General features: G+C 39.4%; 1 protein-coding gene across 13 annotated transcripts in view; it reads right to left on the bottom strand.

The window, feature by feature from the left end:
- Window positions 1–17,496, bottom strand: part of VWA3B (von Willebrand factor A domain containing 3B) — a 72,770-nt gene that overhangs the window by 41,867 nt on the left and 13,407 nt on the right. For 9 of the 13 annotated variants that reach the window (XR_001875385.1, XM_017818488.1, XM_017818497.1 and 6 more), the window contains 5 exons: window positions 13,668–13,837; window positions 11,620–11,783; window positions 5,184–5,300; window positions 1,903–2,099; window positions 1,108–1,262 (listed from right to left, as the gene is read on the bottom strand). Coding sequence is in view for 12 of the 13 variants with exons in the window: in XM_017818488.1 (XP_017673977.1) it covers window positions 1,108–1,262; window positions 1,903–2,099; window positions 5,184–5,300; window positions 11,620–11,783; window positions 13,668–13,837 (803 nt within the window). In the remaining variant the exon portion in view is untranslated. The remainder of the gene's footprint in view (window positions 1–1,107; window positions 1,263–1,902; window positions 2,100–5,183; window positions 5,301–11,619; window positions 11,784–13,667; window positions 13,838–17,496) is intronic. The other 4 variants (XM_017818491.1, XM_017818493.1, XM_017818494.1 and 1 more) reach the window with 4 other exon arrangements.

Raw genomic sequence — 17,496 nt, 5'->3', positions numbered from 1 at the left:
GATATCATGGAAACTTAAGGATCCTATTACATTTGCTACCGATAGCTATTTTGTCATTAATTATTTCCCCAAAAGTGTTTGATGAGGTCTACCAGGACTTTTTAACACTGAGATGAACCACTCAAAATAGCAAACCCATAATCTCAACTTGGATTTCAAAAATATACACTCACTAAAACTGTTTATCTCAAATTTTCCTTTGACACTACATAAATGTTATCCTACATACAGTAAGATGAAGAAAAACTAAAAGGAATACCAAAATTCTGTTTCACCCTGGTAAATGTAATCAGGCTGCTATACTTTTGGTAGGGAAGAAGCAATAAACTGAAAAATTCATCAATAAAATGGAAGTTCACATGCTTTCTTCAGTGAGAGATCTCATTGCCCTAATATACAAAACAGAGGGCAACATTTATTCTTTCTCTCAGTTCTACAATAGGTTACCTTTGTCTCCTAGTGTAGCTTTAAAAGCCAATTTACTCTAGGGCATCTTTAGGACAGATTAATCAGACCCTCAGACTGCCTATTTTTTGGTAGATGTCCTACAAAATCTAAGAGTGTCTATATGGCTACAGAAATGTAAACTAGGCAGGTAGTTTGAGCACTGAACTTCTCATCATGTGCTACTTAATAGCTCATGCCCTGACTCTGATCTAGACTGTTCAAACTTGTCTTCAACAAGAAATTGCAAAAGATAACCATTATTAGCATGCTGTACTGTAGCTGTGCTACTTGGTGTTCAAGTTATCTCAAGGGATACTAGATATACAGGATGAATATTTATTAAGTTTTATTGATGATTCTTTAAGTTCTCTGCCACCCTATAGTCCCAATACTTTTTGGCACTTTCAGCAGTAATTCAAAAATGTGCAGACTGACTTTCACATTTGTGTTTCAGAAGGAGAACAAAAGATAAAACTGTTCATCAATTTTCTTACATGGCTACTAAGAAATCCTACATATAAGATTCTGATCTAAAATAGATTTCTGGCTCAGTACCACTACTGTCAGTTTACCAACCACTTCAGCTTATTATGACAGTAAATGTCAAACATTTCAGCAACCATGTAAAATAATACAAACTGAGTTTATGTGAACACTAACCTTCCTTCCACTTGTCTGAGAGCTGTCCTCATTTTCTCTTTGTACTGCTTATACTTTTCTGTACTAACATATATGTGAACCACAGATCCATCTTTCCAGAGGGTATGTACAAACCTGTCACAGTATCTTGCATGAATTACCTTCCTTTTTGTCTCCTACAACAAAGAAAAACCCATTTCATGTTTCAAAACACATTATTTTGCAGTGCCTTTAATATTTGGTGAACAAACTTCAAATGTACATGCTTGTTGCACATGAACAGGTGCAGAAATAAACATGAGATAGGATGGTCACAGAATTCGCTCCTAGCAAGTCAATAGAAACTGGTTTTATTCTTGTAGCTAGCAAAAGCAGAAGCTTTACCATTACATCAAACACTGTAATGGTAAAGCTTGAGAAAAACAAATAGAAGACATATGAATCCAAATTTGTTTAAGTACCTGCAAACACTGCAGCAGGTGAGACTAACGCGTATTCTGAAGACAAGCTATCTTTGCTCCACCACACAGAAATACATAGAAAATGATGGCATTGCTTAAGCCAGTCCTGATCTTTCCTTTCAGATTACATGGGATCCGGCAAGGAGTCTTTAAAAGAGTCATTCTTAAATAGCCCTTTGAAACATTCTTTTCATTACATTCTTTGTCCCAGTAATTAATAAGATGATTTTAACAAAAACTACAAAACAATGAGGCCATATACTATATCATAAATTTCTCCACCAGCCAGGTTTTCAAGCTTCGAAAGAAAAAACAAACAACTCACAGGATGAGAGGGAAAATGAACAACACTCACAGCATCAGTTTGTGAAGATTCATCCTCTGGTTTAGTTTTTATGTCAACAATCCCATCTACATGGCGGAAAATACAATCAGCAAGTGCATCATATGGTGTGAGCTTCTGAGCTTTCAAGCCATATTTCTGCAACCACTTCTCAGAAGTCAAATACTTGTCATATACATGATTTTGTAATGGATGATCAGTTTTGGTTGCTAATAAAGAAAATACAACAAACAAAATTTCCTGTATAACGTGGTTCAGTTTGGTTATACTATTTTCACAACCAGATTATGATACTAGAGTCAAAATTTTCAAACTTTCTCTGCTTGCTCTGACAGCATTGGAGTGAGCAGATATTTCTGAGTAATTTTTAACAGCCTCTACTTTGGTTGTGGTTTTTTTTTCTTATCAGACAACTCATTGTAACGAATTCCTTTATAACTGGAAAAAAATCCAACATCAGAAGACATTAAACAGTGACAAGATCAACATACAAAAGTAATACTCTTAATAGTTTAATTACAAAATGCCAGAAAGTATTCCTGTATAACATGTCTAAATTCAAGAAGAATCATTTGAGAAAATGAAACTACAGAAGATATAACTGAAAATACAATTGAGTTGGTTAACACTATGTAGTGGGTTTCTGTGGGTAGGTTTTGGTAGTGGGGGGGTTACAGAAGTGGCCTCTTAGAAGCTGCCAGAAGTTCTCTTGTCTGGTGGAGTCAATGCCAGCCAGCTCCAGGACGGACTTCCTGCCGCTAGCCAAGGCCGAGCCAATCAAGTGTGACAGTTACGCCTCCGTGATAACATATTTATGAACAGAAAGCCATTCTGCCAAAAGAATTCCAGCCAGGAAAGAGCAGAGTGAGAAGATGGGAACAACAAGGTAGACACCAAGGTCAGTGCAGAAGGAGGGGCAGGAGGTGCTCCAGGCGCCAGAGCTGAGCCCCTGCAGCCCATGGTGCAGACCGTGGTGGAGCAGCTGTGCCCCTGCAGCCCATGGAGGACCATCTCTAGTTCTACACCCTCTTTCAAGCATTTTCAACTGATACTGAAGAAAACTGGCCCTTTTTTTTTTGTCTGATCTGGTATAACTGCTCTTATGTTTACCTTTTCACATCATATTGTCTTACAAATTTTTCCAAGGGCCATCTTAAGGTAGGGCACTGCACATCTTAGGATACTGGTAATAAGATAGAGGGCTCTACACTCACTCATCACTACCTCGATAAAACACAACTAAACCAAATGACCCTGCAGTGGGTCTCATAGCAGCGTGAATTTGTTTTGTCACACTTTAATTTTGGTGGACCTGAGTGGTATAAATGTCTATTCCATTTAGATGCAGCTACAGTGATAACAGCATTGAGATCCTGAGCCTGTAAACAAACCTATGGAAGCATCTACTGCCCTTACACACAGAGAGATCAGCCAACATTAAGGCACATGCATGGTTGGAGCCTGCTCATGTGAAAATATTTGCTTTATGACTGCCTGTGGTCCTAAAAACAAGTGTCACAAATGCACTCACAGAATTTTAAAAAGAAAGCTTGTTTTCTTTTTTCCACATGCTTTGTGTAAAAAGTCCTGTCTTAGTTCAGGTAACCAGTGCATTATCTGGAGTGACAGCAGAAAAGTTTACTCTTTCTCTGTTTCTTCTCCTGAACATCACAGTGTTCAGAACAAAGTACCTTTTGCAGCAAAGTATTTTAAACAGGAAGGCAAAATGTGGAAGAAATGCAGGCAAACTGAAAGACTGCAGTTATTTGGATGAACGGGTAACAGTCAAATAATGCTGAAGAACTGACCAAATAAATCATACTGTTAATTTAATTTCTTTTAAATTATTTATGAAGTGATTATATATGAAGGCAAACACTAAAAGAACATTAAAGCTGCACAGTCAGGAACACACAAATAAACACTGAAATTAGGGCTGCTCTTGCAGCTTTATTGTGGTCTCTTGGTTCATACATATTACAGAAGAGCTGTTTAACTTCATATGGGAAGGCTTACTAAGTCCGAATATGCTATTATCAGTATAAAGAACTGTATTATGCCTTCACAGAAGAAAAAACTCTAGTTTTAATCATGCAGAGCTATGTTATGGACAGAAATTCAAACCCAGCAGCAAAGAAAAGTTTCCAGCTTCGAATTATCATCACCATCCCGGTCACGTATCTTAACACAGTTCAAGTTCCCGACCAACTGACAGCACAAAACATTCCTCAGCAGGTGATTCAGAAAGTGGCATCTGGCCTCAGCCTCCATCTACCCAAAGTAAAAGCAATTGCACTGCAAAAACAATACTATAGCTACACAAAATCACCCATGACTTATGCTAATTCAACCTGAATCTTGTATCAACTTACACAAAAAGTACCAGTAGACACTGCGTAAGTATTTTAAAACCAGGGTGAAGATTATAGGCACTGACAATCATGGCTATGATCCTGAAAATCCATCCCCTTGATTGCAGTCCAATGCTGAAGCTGCCTAGACTCTACAGATTCCTAGGTTTTCAGTATTTAAGTCTTCTCAGTGTGATCATTCTGCTCCAGAGCATGCCCAGAGAATCTCCATCTTAGAAGGGCTGAGTAGCACCTCACCATCCCCTATTCAAGCCTTCCAGAACTTCAGAAACCAGCTATGCTTCTGTCTCCAACGGTGTTCAATCCACAATCAATATGCACAGAACAACAAATGGATCAAGTTCTAGGCTAAACACACTGGTGGGAACTATTAGTTTAATGAAAAATGTAGGTATTCCTCCAAGTTTCTTAAGACAAGATTTGTCAGAGCGCTCATCCAGAATTGTTTTCAGTCTTCTGCCTTTGATTATAATTCAAACGCACACTTTTTTCTTTTTAGAGGAATGAACTGGGCCATCCCAAGATGACCATGATGGGAGAGGGATGAGGTACTTCCTCAGCACTGTGTGGAATAAAAGTAAAGAATTACTGGTCCAGGCAGAAAGGGAGGGACCACAAAAACCAAAAAGAATTTTCATATCTTAAAATGCAGAAAACTTGTAAACCTAGTCACTAGTGACCTAAAAATGTTGTGTTTCACCTCAACCTGTTAAAGTTTGGCAAGTTTAAGCTATAATAAACAGAGATTTGTATTGGAAAGTTTCAGGCAACCCTAAATTTAGATAACAAGTATAGATGTTACCTGTATATAGACATTTCTGAGAAAACCATCCCCAAATTGATGAGTAATGAAAACTGTTCACAAATAAAATACTGATCATGAATATAATGGTAAGTCTCTGAAAGAAACATAAATTATACCATCTTGAGAAGCAGGCTGGTCAGATTCTGATAAAATTTTCTGAACTTGTCTCACTGTATTCCTGGCTTCCTCCAACTCCTTCCAGATCAAAAAGACATCTTCACGGACACCAGCTACTGCAAAAGAAATCCTAAATAGAACTTGACACTTTGATAACATTTCCACAATTTATAACTCCTCAATTATTACAAAGTCATTGGTATATCCAGATGTTGCAATATAACTTTGTTTTCTTGAGGTCCCATTGCAGTGACAAGTGCTGTTTTCTGATAGACTTCAAAACCCCAATTTTTAAAGTTTAAAGAGAAGACATTTTCAACTCTTTCAGTTTCCTTAAAGTACATAAACAATTTTATTTAAAATTAAATCTTCATTCCTGAAGACTGTGATGAAATTTTGCTAAGGATTTTCATCCCAACAATTCTCAACAGTCATAAATAAATGTTAAAAGAAAAAAACTGCTTTACTATCAGGCTATATTGTCAAAAAAAAAACCAACCCCAAAAAAAGGAAAGATGCAAAGCTAGAGCTAAGGTTTTCTTAATCTCAACAGACATTTTTTTCTTTATTAAAATAATTAAAATATGTATTTATTCCATAGAGTACAATTACTAAAATTGAGTCACACTGTATATCTAAGCAGAATGTTCACTACTAAAAATGTGTTAAATTGGGTTAGTCTCAGAGATTAAATTGCAATAGGACAATGTAGAGAAACTGTGTGTACTGTTACAGCAAAAATTTGAAAGAAACTGAATCATCAGCTAACCTAACCACAAACGCAGGCTACAACCTGTTGCAGATCACAACCTATTAATGAATTGCACATAAAGATGCTGAACAAGGCAAGCTATATCTTATCATCCAGTGGTTCAGTTAATATACAGTGGTGGTTCACTGTATGAAAGATAAGACACGCAAACTTGCCTACTAAAGTAAGTTATCAGTAAACAAACAAACCTGATCATTTTGTTCTTTGATAAACTTCCCTGAAATAATACTAATACGAAAGTTACACAAAATAAGAACTCAATTTTAATTGTGAAATGCTCTCAGTTTCCAAGAAATATTTTGAAATGTGTTATTGTACACTGCCACCTCCTGGGACCTTCCTGCATTTCAAAAACATCTGTCGCAGCCATTAGGACAAAGATCAACATTTCCTAAATCACAAAAAGCTTTAGTGAGGCAGATCATTCCACAACATAAAACACAAAAGGGAGAAAAAACCTCCCTCCGTCTGTAATCATTCCCTTTTTAGCTTAAGAAAAGCATTCTTTTCAAACACTTTAGAAAGAAGTCGACTTTTCTTTTAGAAACAATCTCTCACCAGAAATATAAAATCTGAGCATCAGCAAAATTCAAGGACGAACAGATCTAGAGATTTTCTGATGAGTACTCAGCCACTGAATGTGTAAACATATACCTTTGTCACAGTTAAAACCACAAAACACATGCATTCACACCACACACGCACATATTTCCAAGTTTAAGGCTGTTAAGAATGCAATTCCAGTGGCATTGCCTCCAATTAAATCTGGGTATCTGCCAGATATGAGCTGTCAATTAATGTGATCTAGATTCAATTTTATTAACATTTTTAATGTTACATTTGAATATACTGAAAGAAGTATGTATATTTCAACTACCACTAAAACAATGCCAATGATATAATGGTTTTGTTTTGTTTCCCCTTAAATTGATGCTACAGACTCATCAATTTTACAGGATTATTGTTACTGTCCCCTTTAAGACATATATATTGAATTGCTGTTATACAAGAAGGTATTTTTTCAAAATTTATGCTGCAGCACAGTTAAGTAAAACTGCATGCACTTTCAATGTAAGTACCTTTGATGACAGTATACAGGACAAATGCGGGCACCAACTGCACATTATGAAATTCCAGTTGCTTAGAAAACCTTTTTTCTGTGAACATTTTTTCCTGAATTCAACTGGGAGAGAAGGTTGCAAGCAGTGATATCCACAGCAACTTTCTCTCTCTACATGGGAAGCTCTTCTGCACCACTGCCTTGGCCCCTTTTCCTCTACAGCTAAGAAGAAGTGGAAAAGAAAAGCTGTGTCTTTCGAAACTGAGGCCCCCCAGATCAAAACATACATACACATGCAGTGCATAGTATCTTCCAGGTGTGGCTCTCAACCCGTGGCCCGTCCCTCAAAGCACATCACTGGTAAATGACCAAGAAAGCACGAACCTCACTTTGGTTTAAATTCCCTGCACTCACACCTCAGATGTGCCATTTTTTGGGGACCACCAACCAAAGAAAGTCACTCCCCTGAATGGTGCAGTTTCCAACCAATCCAGGCCCACGATCTCTTGTACACCTTCAGGCATTCATGTCCCAGGAAAGACCTTGTCTTAAAAAGATCCCTTTATCCAGAGAGAGAGAAAGGGCCCTCCTGGTCCCCCTCTGCCAAGAAGCACTATCCCGCTGCCCTGGCTGGCAGTGTAACAGCCACACCCCTGGGGAGCCCCTGGTTCTGATTCAAAAACCACCACACTGCAATGGCAGGAGGGTGTTCACCAGTCACGTATTAGGGAGCCAGCCAAAACTCCCTGCAGCCTGTCCCTGGCCAAGCAGTCAGTTCTCCTCAGCCCTCCCCACAGCTATTGCAACCCTGCAGAGCACCCCATACTGGGTAATGTTCCAGGATAAGGAAAGCTCTGAAAAAGAGGAAGAGGATGAGGAAGGATGTGGGGACAGCATGTGGCAAGGGGCAGAAGCATTTTGCTGACACCAGAGAATTGAGAAGCAAGATGGTAGGTCTAAGCAAAAACACAAAACACTTGCACAGGTACACGGAAACTCATAACTGCCCTCATTTCCATTCCCCAGTTATTTAACAGTCAGGCAATTTTAAAAGAAGCAGCTTCTCCACACCTACCTCCCTGCAAACAAACTCATCCTGTTCAACAACTCACTGTTACATATTTGATTTTCATGTTGCTAAGAAAAAAAAGCCCACAGTTCAAAAAAAAAAAAAAGAGCCTACAAAACGTACAGTATCTTTGAAACATGTGGCAAATACCAATACAGAAGTAACTTAGAGAAAACAGAAGCATTTCTTACTTTTCTGGTTATAAGACTTAGACCGTGCAAGACAGCAAATCCAAATATAATGGAATAAAATCTATTTCAAAATTAATTTGCTGGCAAGGTAAGGTGGGAAAACTGATTATTTCACAGCCAGTCCTTTCCTCAGCCTCTGTGTGGCAGCAGAACATAGCAATATTCCCTCAAGCACTGATTTTTAAAATCCCCACTTAGAGGGGTATGAATGAAGGCACAAAAGAGCACACCTTTCATCTGTGTGCCTGCCAAGTCAAGCAGTACTGAGTCCCATTCTGCCCCCTTCCAACTGGACAAAGGCACAAAGCAAATGAACTTTGAATCCCACGTGGCATTGCAGAGCAGCTATCTGCATCACTCTCTACACATTAGCAAAGAGGTTTGCCAGGCCAAGGCTGCTGAGACTAGACAAAGCACGTGCAAGGGAAAAGCAGAGGCAATCATCTTTGCTACAGCTTCTAGGCAAAGTAGCTACTCTTCAGTCATTATCCTGGCTCTCCAAAGGGAGGCTTCGATCTTTCCCACGCTGGTGTACATAAACAGTGCAGAGTTCATTGACTTCAATGCCATACATACAGTGGGATGACGGTCTTTGGCTTCCCATTTTTACACACAACAATCTGAAATTTTCCCTGTGACTATCATGTAAATGTGGAAAATCAAGTACACCTAAGAATACAGCCTTACACGGTTCACAAGGAGGGCAGACACATGCTTGTTTGGATTTATCACATCAGTAAAATACTGATTTCAGTCCATTTGCATTTTCTTTACACATGCAAGTTCATCTATTCCACCACACAGAAACACACTGCACAGAGATTTACTGTTTCTATTTCAGCCACTGAGGACGGTCTATTCATTTCAGGATCTAGTTCAAAACACCATTGCTTTTCAAGATCTGTGTAGCACTTATATCCCTGTTACTCCAAGAAGATGACACAAATGTCCCCCTTTTCAGAAAGAACCTTTTTTCTCCACAGCTTCCACCATTTCTTGCCCTCTGTGTCTTCAAGTTCCAATTTAAATGTCATCTCCTTTCCCTTTACATTTTAACTACATAACAAGACTGCTTAATTCTGCAGCTTTTTGCAGATGAATAAACTGCACAAAGAATGTAGGCAGAAGTGATAACAGGAAAATTAGTGCTGGATGAGGAGATATCATCACATTGGTGAAATTAGGCTTTATGTAAAAGCATTTCTCTGCCTTAAGTAAATCTGAGGCTGCCAGCATAAGGACCTTAATTCTTTACTGGCTTACACCTGTTTTGATCTCAAGCACCCACTCAAAATGAGTGTAAAAAAAATTCAAATTTGGCAGTTTCTCACGCTTGCTTTCTAAATGACTGCTCAAGATGCAAAACAGGGGAGAAGGGAGCTCTTATCTAAAGTTTTAAATAGTTCACTTCTGACTTGTTTTGGCTAGGCAAATGAAAAAGAGTGAACATAAAGATATCGTGTATTTGCAAAATGCTGATATGCAGTGAATACCCAGAAAACTATCCAATGTCCTTAAAACAGCTTTTCCAGTCCGTAAAACATGATGATGAGTTTCACTTTCCAGCTGTTGCATTTGTGGTGCAAAAAGGAACATAATCAAAATATTCCTGTGCCTCTCCTTATTTTCCAGAAACACTACATTTGGATGATTAAATCTCTGGTTCATTCTCTATTTATTTCCTTGTATAGTTTATGCCACACATCCAAGAACCAGTTTCAGAGCCCATTAGTGAGTAATCGATGCTTTTATTTTTATTGCCTTATTATTACACCCTTGAAGGAGTTTCTGAAACAACAGACATCAGACACAGACCAGAATAATGTCTTCAATGTGTTTTCTTTTCTGAAAGGACTTTAGATTCTGCATACGACTGAAACACTGATTGGCTGCCAGTGATGTCACGACTGTGCTTGTAATACCCAGTAAATGCAGAAAGCTAATTGTGTTCCTTTTTAATGTGTAAATTCTACTCCATAATAGCAATAAGACACAACAGACAATGCACTTCAAGGGGATTACTGACCCTTTGAGTGATTAAAGCTATTCAGCTTTCAGCTTTAGAAACTGGTGAGGAAGTAGTTTCAGTCATACAGGAGCTCTAGGCCTATCTATTGAAACAGGCTGACTGCCCTGGGGAAGAGGGAGCCAGCTCCCCCCATGCACACCCCCAAATGTGGTCCAGCAAGACCACGGCAGACTGAAGGTGATCATTATACTGCTCTGAATTAGTATGAAATGAGAGATCATGTTTTGAAGCAGACTGCTGTTGGTTTCCAAACCCTGCACGGGTGAGGTTTGAGTGTCCCTTCACAAAGCAAAAAAATCAGGTGAACCTTATTCCCTTATTTCTGGCCCCCCACTATGGTTCTTTCTCTTGTACTGCTAAAATCACAGTCCTAGTGAAGGATAACTTGGTACACAAGGAACTAGACTACAACTCAAAAATGGCCAGTTAGTCCAAGACTGGCAAACAACCTTACATGAGCCACTAAATCCACCTTAAGCCACACATTCCCAAGCAGCGAGGATAACACTGTTGTATCTTTGGGGCAACATTAATGCCACCAGCATAATGGGGATATGACCTATTAGAATAAAGAGGTCTGATGACTCCTGATATCTCAAGAAACTTTTTTTTTACCATCCTGCTAAAAAAAGAACATCAGATTTTACACACAAACCTCATTTCATACCACAAACCAGTCTCCTCCTGACCTGGCTGAAACTCCAGTCCAGTCCACTGAACATTTACCCAGAGGAAGCAGCACTGTAACTAGTAAGAAATACATTGAGAGCTTTCTGCCCAGCTCCACCCTACAGTGAAACTGTTTATTTTGGTTGTTTCCTACCAGGGTTTTTTTCATCTATCCTCCCACAGCCACCACCACTTTGCACTGCCTTCTATATGGCCACTTTACTGTGCTTGTAGCCTTTCTTTATGACAAATTCTTGAGAGGAGCAAGTGAACCTCGTGTTGATTTGATCCCCTTTATACAAACTTAGTTTATATTGATGCGGTTGTTGTATCATATGGTCTTCCACACTACTTCTCTTCCTTTCTGCCATTTCTCTATACATTTCCACAAGGTCACTGGCATAAGCACACCAGTACTATTCTTCATATTCCTAAACAAATGATCTTTTCGCTTTTTTCACTTCTCTCTCATTCTCACGTGCACATCCTCTACTCTCTTCACTTCTCTCTTTTTTTGCCCTCACTTTGCCACCCACAGAATTTCAATTTGACCAGTCCTGTCCTCACCCCACCCATATCTACAGAGGTTTTTTTTTTTTATACTCAGCAAGCGTCCTATATTACATTTCTATTCTAAAATCTCACTGAAAATATCAGTATAATCTTGTGTTTTATATTGTCTACCTAGTGGCATTCGACCTTTCAGTTTTCCAGAGTTCAGGGCAATTAGACCTTTTCCATCCTCTTCATATTTTAATGCAGCTCCAGTAGCTTGTCTATAGTCTTTCTTCTCAGCAAAAGCATGGAATCTGTAATACAAAATGAGTTTCCACCAGTACACAAATCACATAAACACTTTCCTAATTTTAAAGAGATGTATGTCACACATGCAAGAGCATAGTGGTGTACAACTTCAGAATTATTTGCTAATCTATATCTAAACCTTCAACTACAATGAGATAACGAATATTATCAAACTTTTTACATACATTTCTGTACCTTCTGAAGTCTTCTCATGTAGAACATTCTTTCATTTGGGTATTACTTACTCCAAGGCACCTTACTTTTCAATTTCCTGGAAATCTAATTTTAATTAATGCTTTTAACATGCTGAGCAGGCATGTAATTCGAGATGTCTGAGATGACACTATCACCTTTTTATCAGATTATCCTCCCAGTTGAAAGCCTAACAGGAACATTTATTTCATTATCGACATACAAATCAGGATGACAAGCAGACTTCATTTACCCTCACTGTCAAAAGAGAGAAGCTCTCAGAGCAGGAAGAAGATGTGTTTCTAAAACAGAACTACACGAGAAAAAGGCTCAAGCCATGAAAAGCCCATAAACTGGGCTGCTTCTATGGGAAAGTTGACTTAAACTTGTAGACAGTTATTGGGCAAATAAATATCTGCCAGCAAGATATTAATTGGCCCAGTAAGTCTCTGCAGCAAAGCTAGACTCATGCAAAAAGAAGACAGTGAGAATCATATCAAACAAAACAATTCCTCTCAGCTCCCCTTTTCGCCTCTCTCTTTACCATAGAAGAAACATTCACTTTCCTTTAATAAAGGAGGTAAAAACTCTGCCAAAAGAAAATGAAGGATAGTGACTGGCAATGTACCTGGTACCATGGAGGTACCACAGTTCTAAATGACCACAATCATTTTAAATGCACGAGACCAGAGCAAACATAACACTTTTCCACAGTCTTGTTTTTGGCAGACACTCCATCTCTTAAAAGCTATTTTTAAACACAGATGGCTATGAAAGAGCTAAGTAGCTTCCATCTTACCAATTCTCTGCTGTCATTTTGGAGATTTCTGCTGTTGGAGGTCCTCCCACTTTTGCACAAACAACAGTAAAACAGAAAGAGCTAGCAGCCATTTCACAAGTCTGTAAATTTTTGGTGACTTCTCTTACGCAGACAAACACCTACTGACTCCTACTGCCCTCCTGCTGTTCAGCATGAATTTAGTATTGTGGAGTTTTGTATTTGTTCATTTGTTTTCCTTATTTTGACATCAGAATCAAGATTTAAGTAATCGTATCCCTTTCTACTGAATGCTGATTTTCACCACATGGCTGACTCCCAGGATAAAGTAGCCAACAAGCCATGTGGAATATATCAGTTTCCACCAATCATACCAAATGGATGCTAGAGAGCATGGTACAGAACTGCTTTTCCACACAACCAGGCCAGATGAAGAACACCTCATCAATTTTCTGTTACTTCATGAACCACCCATTTAGGACAGGCATTTCCTTTTCAGTACATGTCTGTATGGCACTTGAGACAAGAAAACTCTAGATCCTTTTCTGGTGCCTGTGGATACTACCAGTGTACAAATAAATACAATAAAAACTTGTTTTAGTTTATGTTATGAACCCTTCCCCTGAACAATTTTCCAGACTTCAAAAGAGGGGCAGACAACAGACGATTTAGGATCTAAAGAAGGAATGGCCTTTCTGCAAGCCAGTGAGCACACACATAGAAAAAAGACAGTCTGTTTAAGTAGGGTCTGCATTCTACTCATGTCACTTAAGACTATTTCCCCAACTTCCCCCAATCACTCACTGAACTGCTTTGTCTCATTTTCCTCATGGATTATATTTAGATATGTTCTGATGCCATTCCTATCAGCAAAGCACTTTATGAGTACTGAAATCTTTACTGCCCTTCTTTGTCATACCTGCCAGAGGCCAAGCGGCTCAGCTCCTTCAGAAAAATAATAGTTTCTTCTTCTCTAGCATTGAAAGACACAGTGTTGATTGGACAGGGGCCATCAGAAACCTTCTCAAGGAGTAGCTGTTTTGTGTCCACTGGAACATCACCCACAGCAAAGTAATAAACAGCTTCAACCTGTCATTAAACAAAATGAAAAATGGCAACTGGAAGATATTGTTTTACATAAATGTCTGGCATGTATTCAAGCACTGTCCTGTGCCATGTATTGGTAAGAAAATTTGGTAGAATCGACGCATTACTTGAGTGATAAGATTTTCAGACCTTTGATTCTTCCTTTCATTTATGCTAATATTTCAAGTGAATTCCATACAAAATTTCCTGAAGTGAGAAGAGAACTTGACCCACAGCCCTCGCGTCTGATTCTGCCCAATGCAACACTCTTTCCACAGAAGTTAACTGAAACCAAAGAGAAGTGTAAGGAAGGACAAGGCTCTGTGCCACATTACACTTTTATGAAGAAACACGCTTTGTTGGTGCCTTGCCAGGGCTGAAAATCTGTAGGAATTTTTATACCAGACATAGTTTTACTGCCTGCATGTATTTTGAGGCTAGGAAAGACGCATCATTATTTGAATGCTATGGCTAGTATTTACAGATATTTTGTATTTTTTAAACTTCCATAGCAGAGGGAGCTTGGCATGTTTATATGGCCAAATACACTTATATTCTGAAAATGTTATTGCAAGAAGAGAGAGAAGCTGAAGAAACGCCCTTTAGTTATTGCTTGAGTATTATATTATGAGGGATTTTATGTTACCTGCACTTACCCATGCTAACAATCCTCACAGTTTCTTGAATTTTCACCATCATTAAAACCAAATTAAACAAACAGCTAACCCACAATGGTTTTCAAGACAATACATACAGCGTATCAACATACCTACTGATAAATATCTAATAAATAGTTGCCTAACTGAAAAAATACACTCAAACATCCTCACGGAGCAGATCATCCTAAAACTATGTCAAGGCACATGAAAAATAAGGAGCTGACTGGCGACAGTGAACATGAGTTCACTAAAGGCAAATCATGTCTGACAAATTTGGTGACCTTCTACAATGGGATTACTGACCTCATCTACCTGGACTTATGCTAAGCATTTGACACTGTTCTGCAAGACATCTTTGTTTCTAATCTGGAGAGACAGGGATTTGATGGATGGACCACTTGGTGGATAAGGAATTGACTGGATGTCGCACTGATTTATGGTCAACAGCTCGATGTCCAAGTGGAGATCAGTGATAAATGGTGTTCCTCAGGGGTTGGTACTGAGACCAGCAACTTTTAACATCTTTGTCAGTGATATGGACAGCGAGATCGAGTTTGTCAATGACACCAGGCTGTGTGGTGTGGTCAACATGCTGGAGGGAAGGGAGGCCATCCACAGAGACCTGGACAGGCTTCAGAGGTGGACTTGTGTGAACCTCATGAAGTTCAACAAGGCCAAGTGCAAGGTCCTGCACCTGGGTCAGGGCAATCCCAAGCACAAGTAGAGGCTGCGTGGAGAATGGATTGAGAGCAGTCCTTGGGTGAAGGTCCTTGGTTGTGTTGGCTGATGAGAAGCTCAACATGTGTCAGCAATGTGCACTCACAGCCCAGAAAGCCAACCATGTCCTGGACTGTATGAAAAGCAGTGTGGCCTGCAGGTCCAGGGAGGTGAGTCTCACCCTCTATTCCACTCATACTGGAGTACTGCATCCAGCTCCAGGGTCCCCAACACAAGGAGGACATGGATCTGATGGAGCAAGTCCAGAGGAGAGCCATGAAGACGATTGGAGAGCTGGAGCACCTCTCCTATGAAGAGAGGCTGAAAGAGTTGTTTCCACCCGGAGAAGAGAAGGCACCTTCCAGTACGTAAAGGGGCCTACATGAAAGCTGGAGAACAACTGTTCATAAGGGCTTGTAGTGATAAGACAAGGGGGAAGGACCTTAAGATAAAGGAGAACAGATGTAGATTAGATATAAGGAAAAAATTCTTTACTGTGAGGGTGGTGAGGCACTGGAACAGGTTTCCCACAGAAACTGTAGATGCCTCATCCCTGGAAGTGTTCAAGGCCAAGGTGGATGGGGCTTTGAGCAACCTGATCTAGTGAAAGGCATCCCTGTTAATGGCAGGGGGTTGCAACTAGATGATCTTTAAGGCCCCTTCCAAGCCAAACCATTCTGTGATTCTATGATTCTACAAATATGACTAGGAATCCCTGGATGTGCACACAAAAGAGAAGACGACTATTTGAGTTCAGGATGCAACTGAGGAAATGTTTCTGCACTCATACAATTTCATGCAGTAGTAAAGCAAATTCAATATCACCTGCAAGTGTGCTCATACATTTCCTCTACTGCCTTTGATACTGATTTATATTTCAGCTTCCTGAGTCAACAGACTAGCACATGAACATCTTTTGTCCAATTTGTACTCAAAGCCTTCAGACTGTGGGATCCCTGTACTATCCCCTTGTTTATGAATACAAGCTGACATGGACTCCTGGATTTCAGGCTTCCTCGCTCATCTACCTTTTGGCACAACTACTTAGGCTGCTCCTCAGCACTGGAAGATGTCTCTCCCAGGCAGCAACCCAATCTTTGGCTAGACCAGGCAAATTAACGAAGCAGCACCTTGCCACCTTGAATTTCTCTTGGATTTTGTAGAGGGGTGAGACACTCCATGGGAGACGGGGCCCATAGTTACAGACTCCATTTGCTTGGGAGCAAGAAAGTCTGTGGTCAACCAGGTATCCTAGCATCACTGATAATTCTAGATAAATACTAATGGTAAAGAGAAGAATCGTTCTGTTTCATTAAAATTCAAGATTAACAAAAATACTTCTTAATCTTAGAAAAAGGTGCACAGAAACAAAAAGAAGGAACTCTTGCAACTCTTGCACCTATCTGTATTCTAGTTCAGTTTTATGAAGTTCCCTCTCTGCCTCCTGCAGCTAAAAGCTATCTGAGCACGCACACAAATCTCCCAGATGGGACTCAGTTCTTGGACAATACTACATTTCTATTGCTTTTGCTGAAGAGGCTCCTGGCCCAGAGGAGTGTATGCATATTGCACAACCACTTTTTCCTGTGTTCCTTCAGATTCACATCTTCTCCACCTCCCTCCTAAGACTGCCAATAATTCATAAAGTTGATGTTCAATAAGAATAGAAATTTTCACATTCTCACACTGCCTGCCTCTGCAACTTTTCAAAATGCTGACATTTGTTGGGCATAGCTGATAAAGAACCAACTCCTTACAAGAAAATTTAAAAAAATTGCTAACTACAGATTATTCACTCAACTTCAAACTCAGCAATGAAATACCACAAAGGAAATGTTCCTATAGATTAGTGGGGAAAGGTTAAAACCTTTCAATTTAGTCCTTCATATTTTGAAAATTGTAATTTATACATCTAAACAAGCGAATAAACTTTATACAAGAACAGGACGGAGAACAACATGAACAGTTCCTCATAGTCTTGATCTTGGTAGGGAGGCATGTTTTGGATGGGTGATCCACACTTTACGGAGTGGCACCTATACAGAACCACAAGTTAGACACTGTGGATGCATCTGTGGCATATAGAGCTCAAAGGAGTGCAACCTTACAGAAGAAGACAGCTCATGAGGAAAGGAAATCTAAGGAGTCACCACATATGGGAAGAAAAGTCCAGCTAAAGGAATGACAGGAAGAGCCATGTGTAGAGGGAAAAAATAATAATAATGGCCAGTCTTCACGAGTGAAGATTTGGGAAAGGTCATTAACCCTTCGAGCCTGCGCAGTGGA

Source organism: Lepidothrix coronata, unplaced genomic scaffold (assembly GCF_001604755.1).
Source record: "Lepidothrix coronata isolate B3197 unplaced genomic scaffold, Lepidothrix_coronata-1.0 Scaffold68, whole genome shotgun sequence".
In the NCBI taxonomy this organism is placed as follows: Eukaryota; Metazoa; Chordata; class Aves; order Passeriformes; family Pipridae; genus Lepidothrix; species Lepidothrix coronata.
The sequence above is the reverse complement of the archived record's forward strand: the minus strand, read 5'-3'. Positions and strand labels throughout refer to the sequence as shown.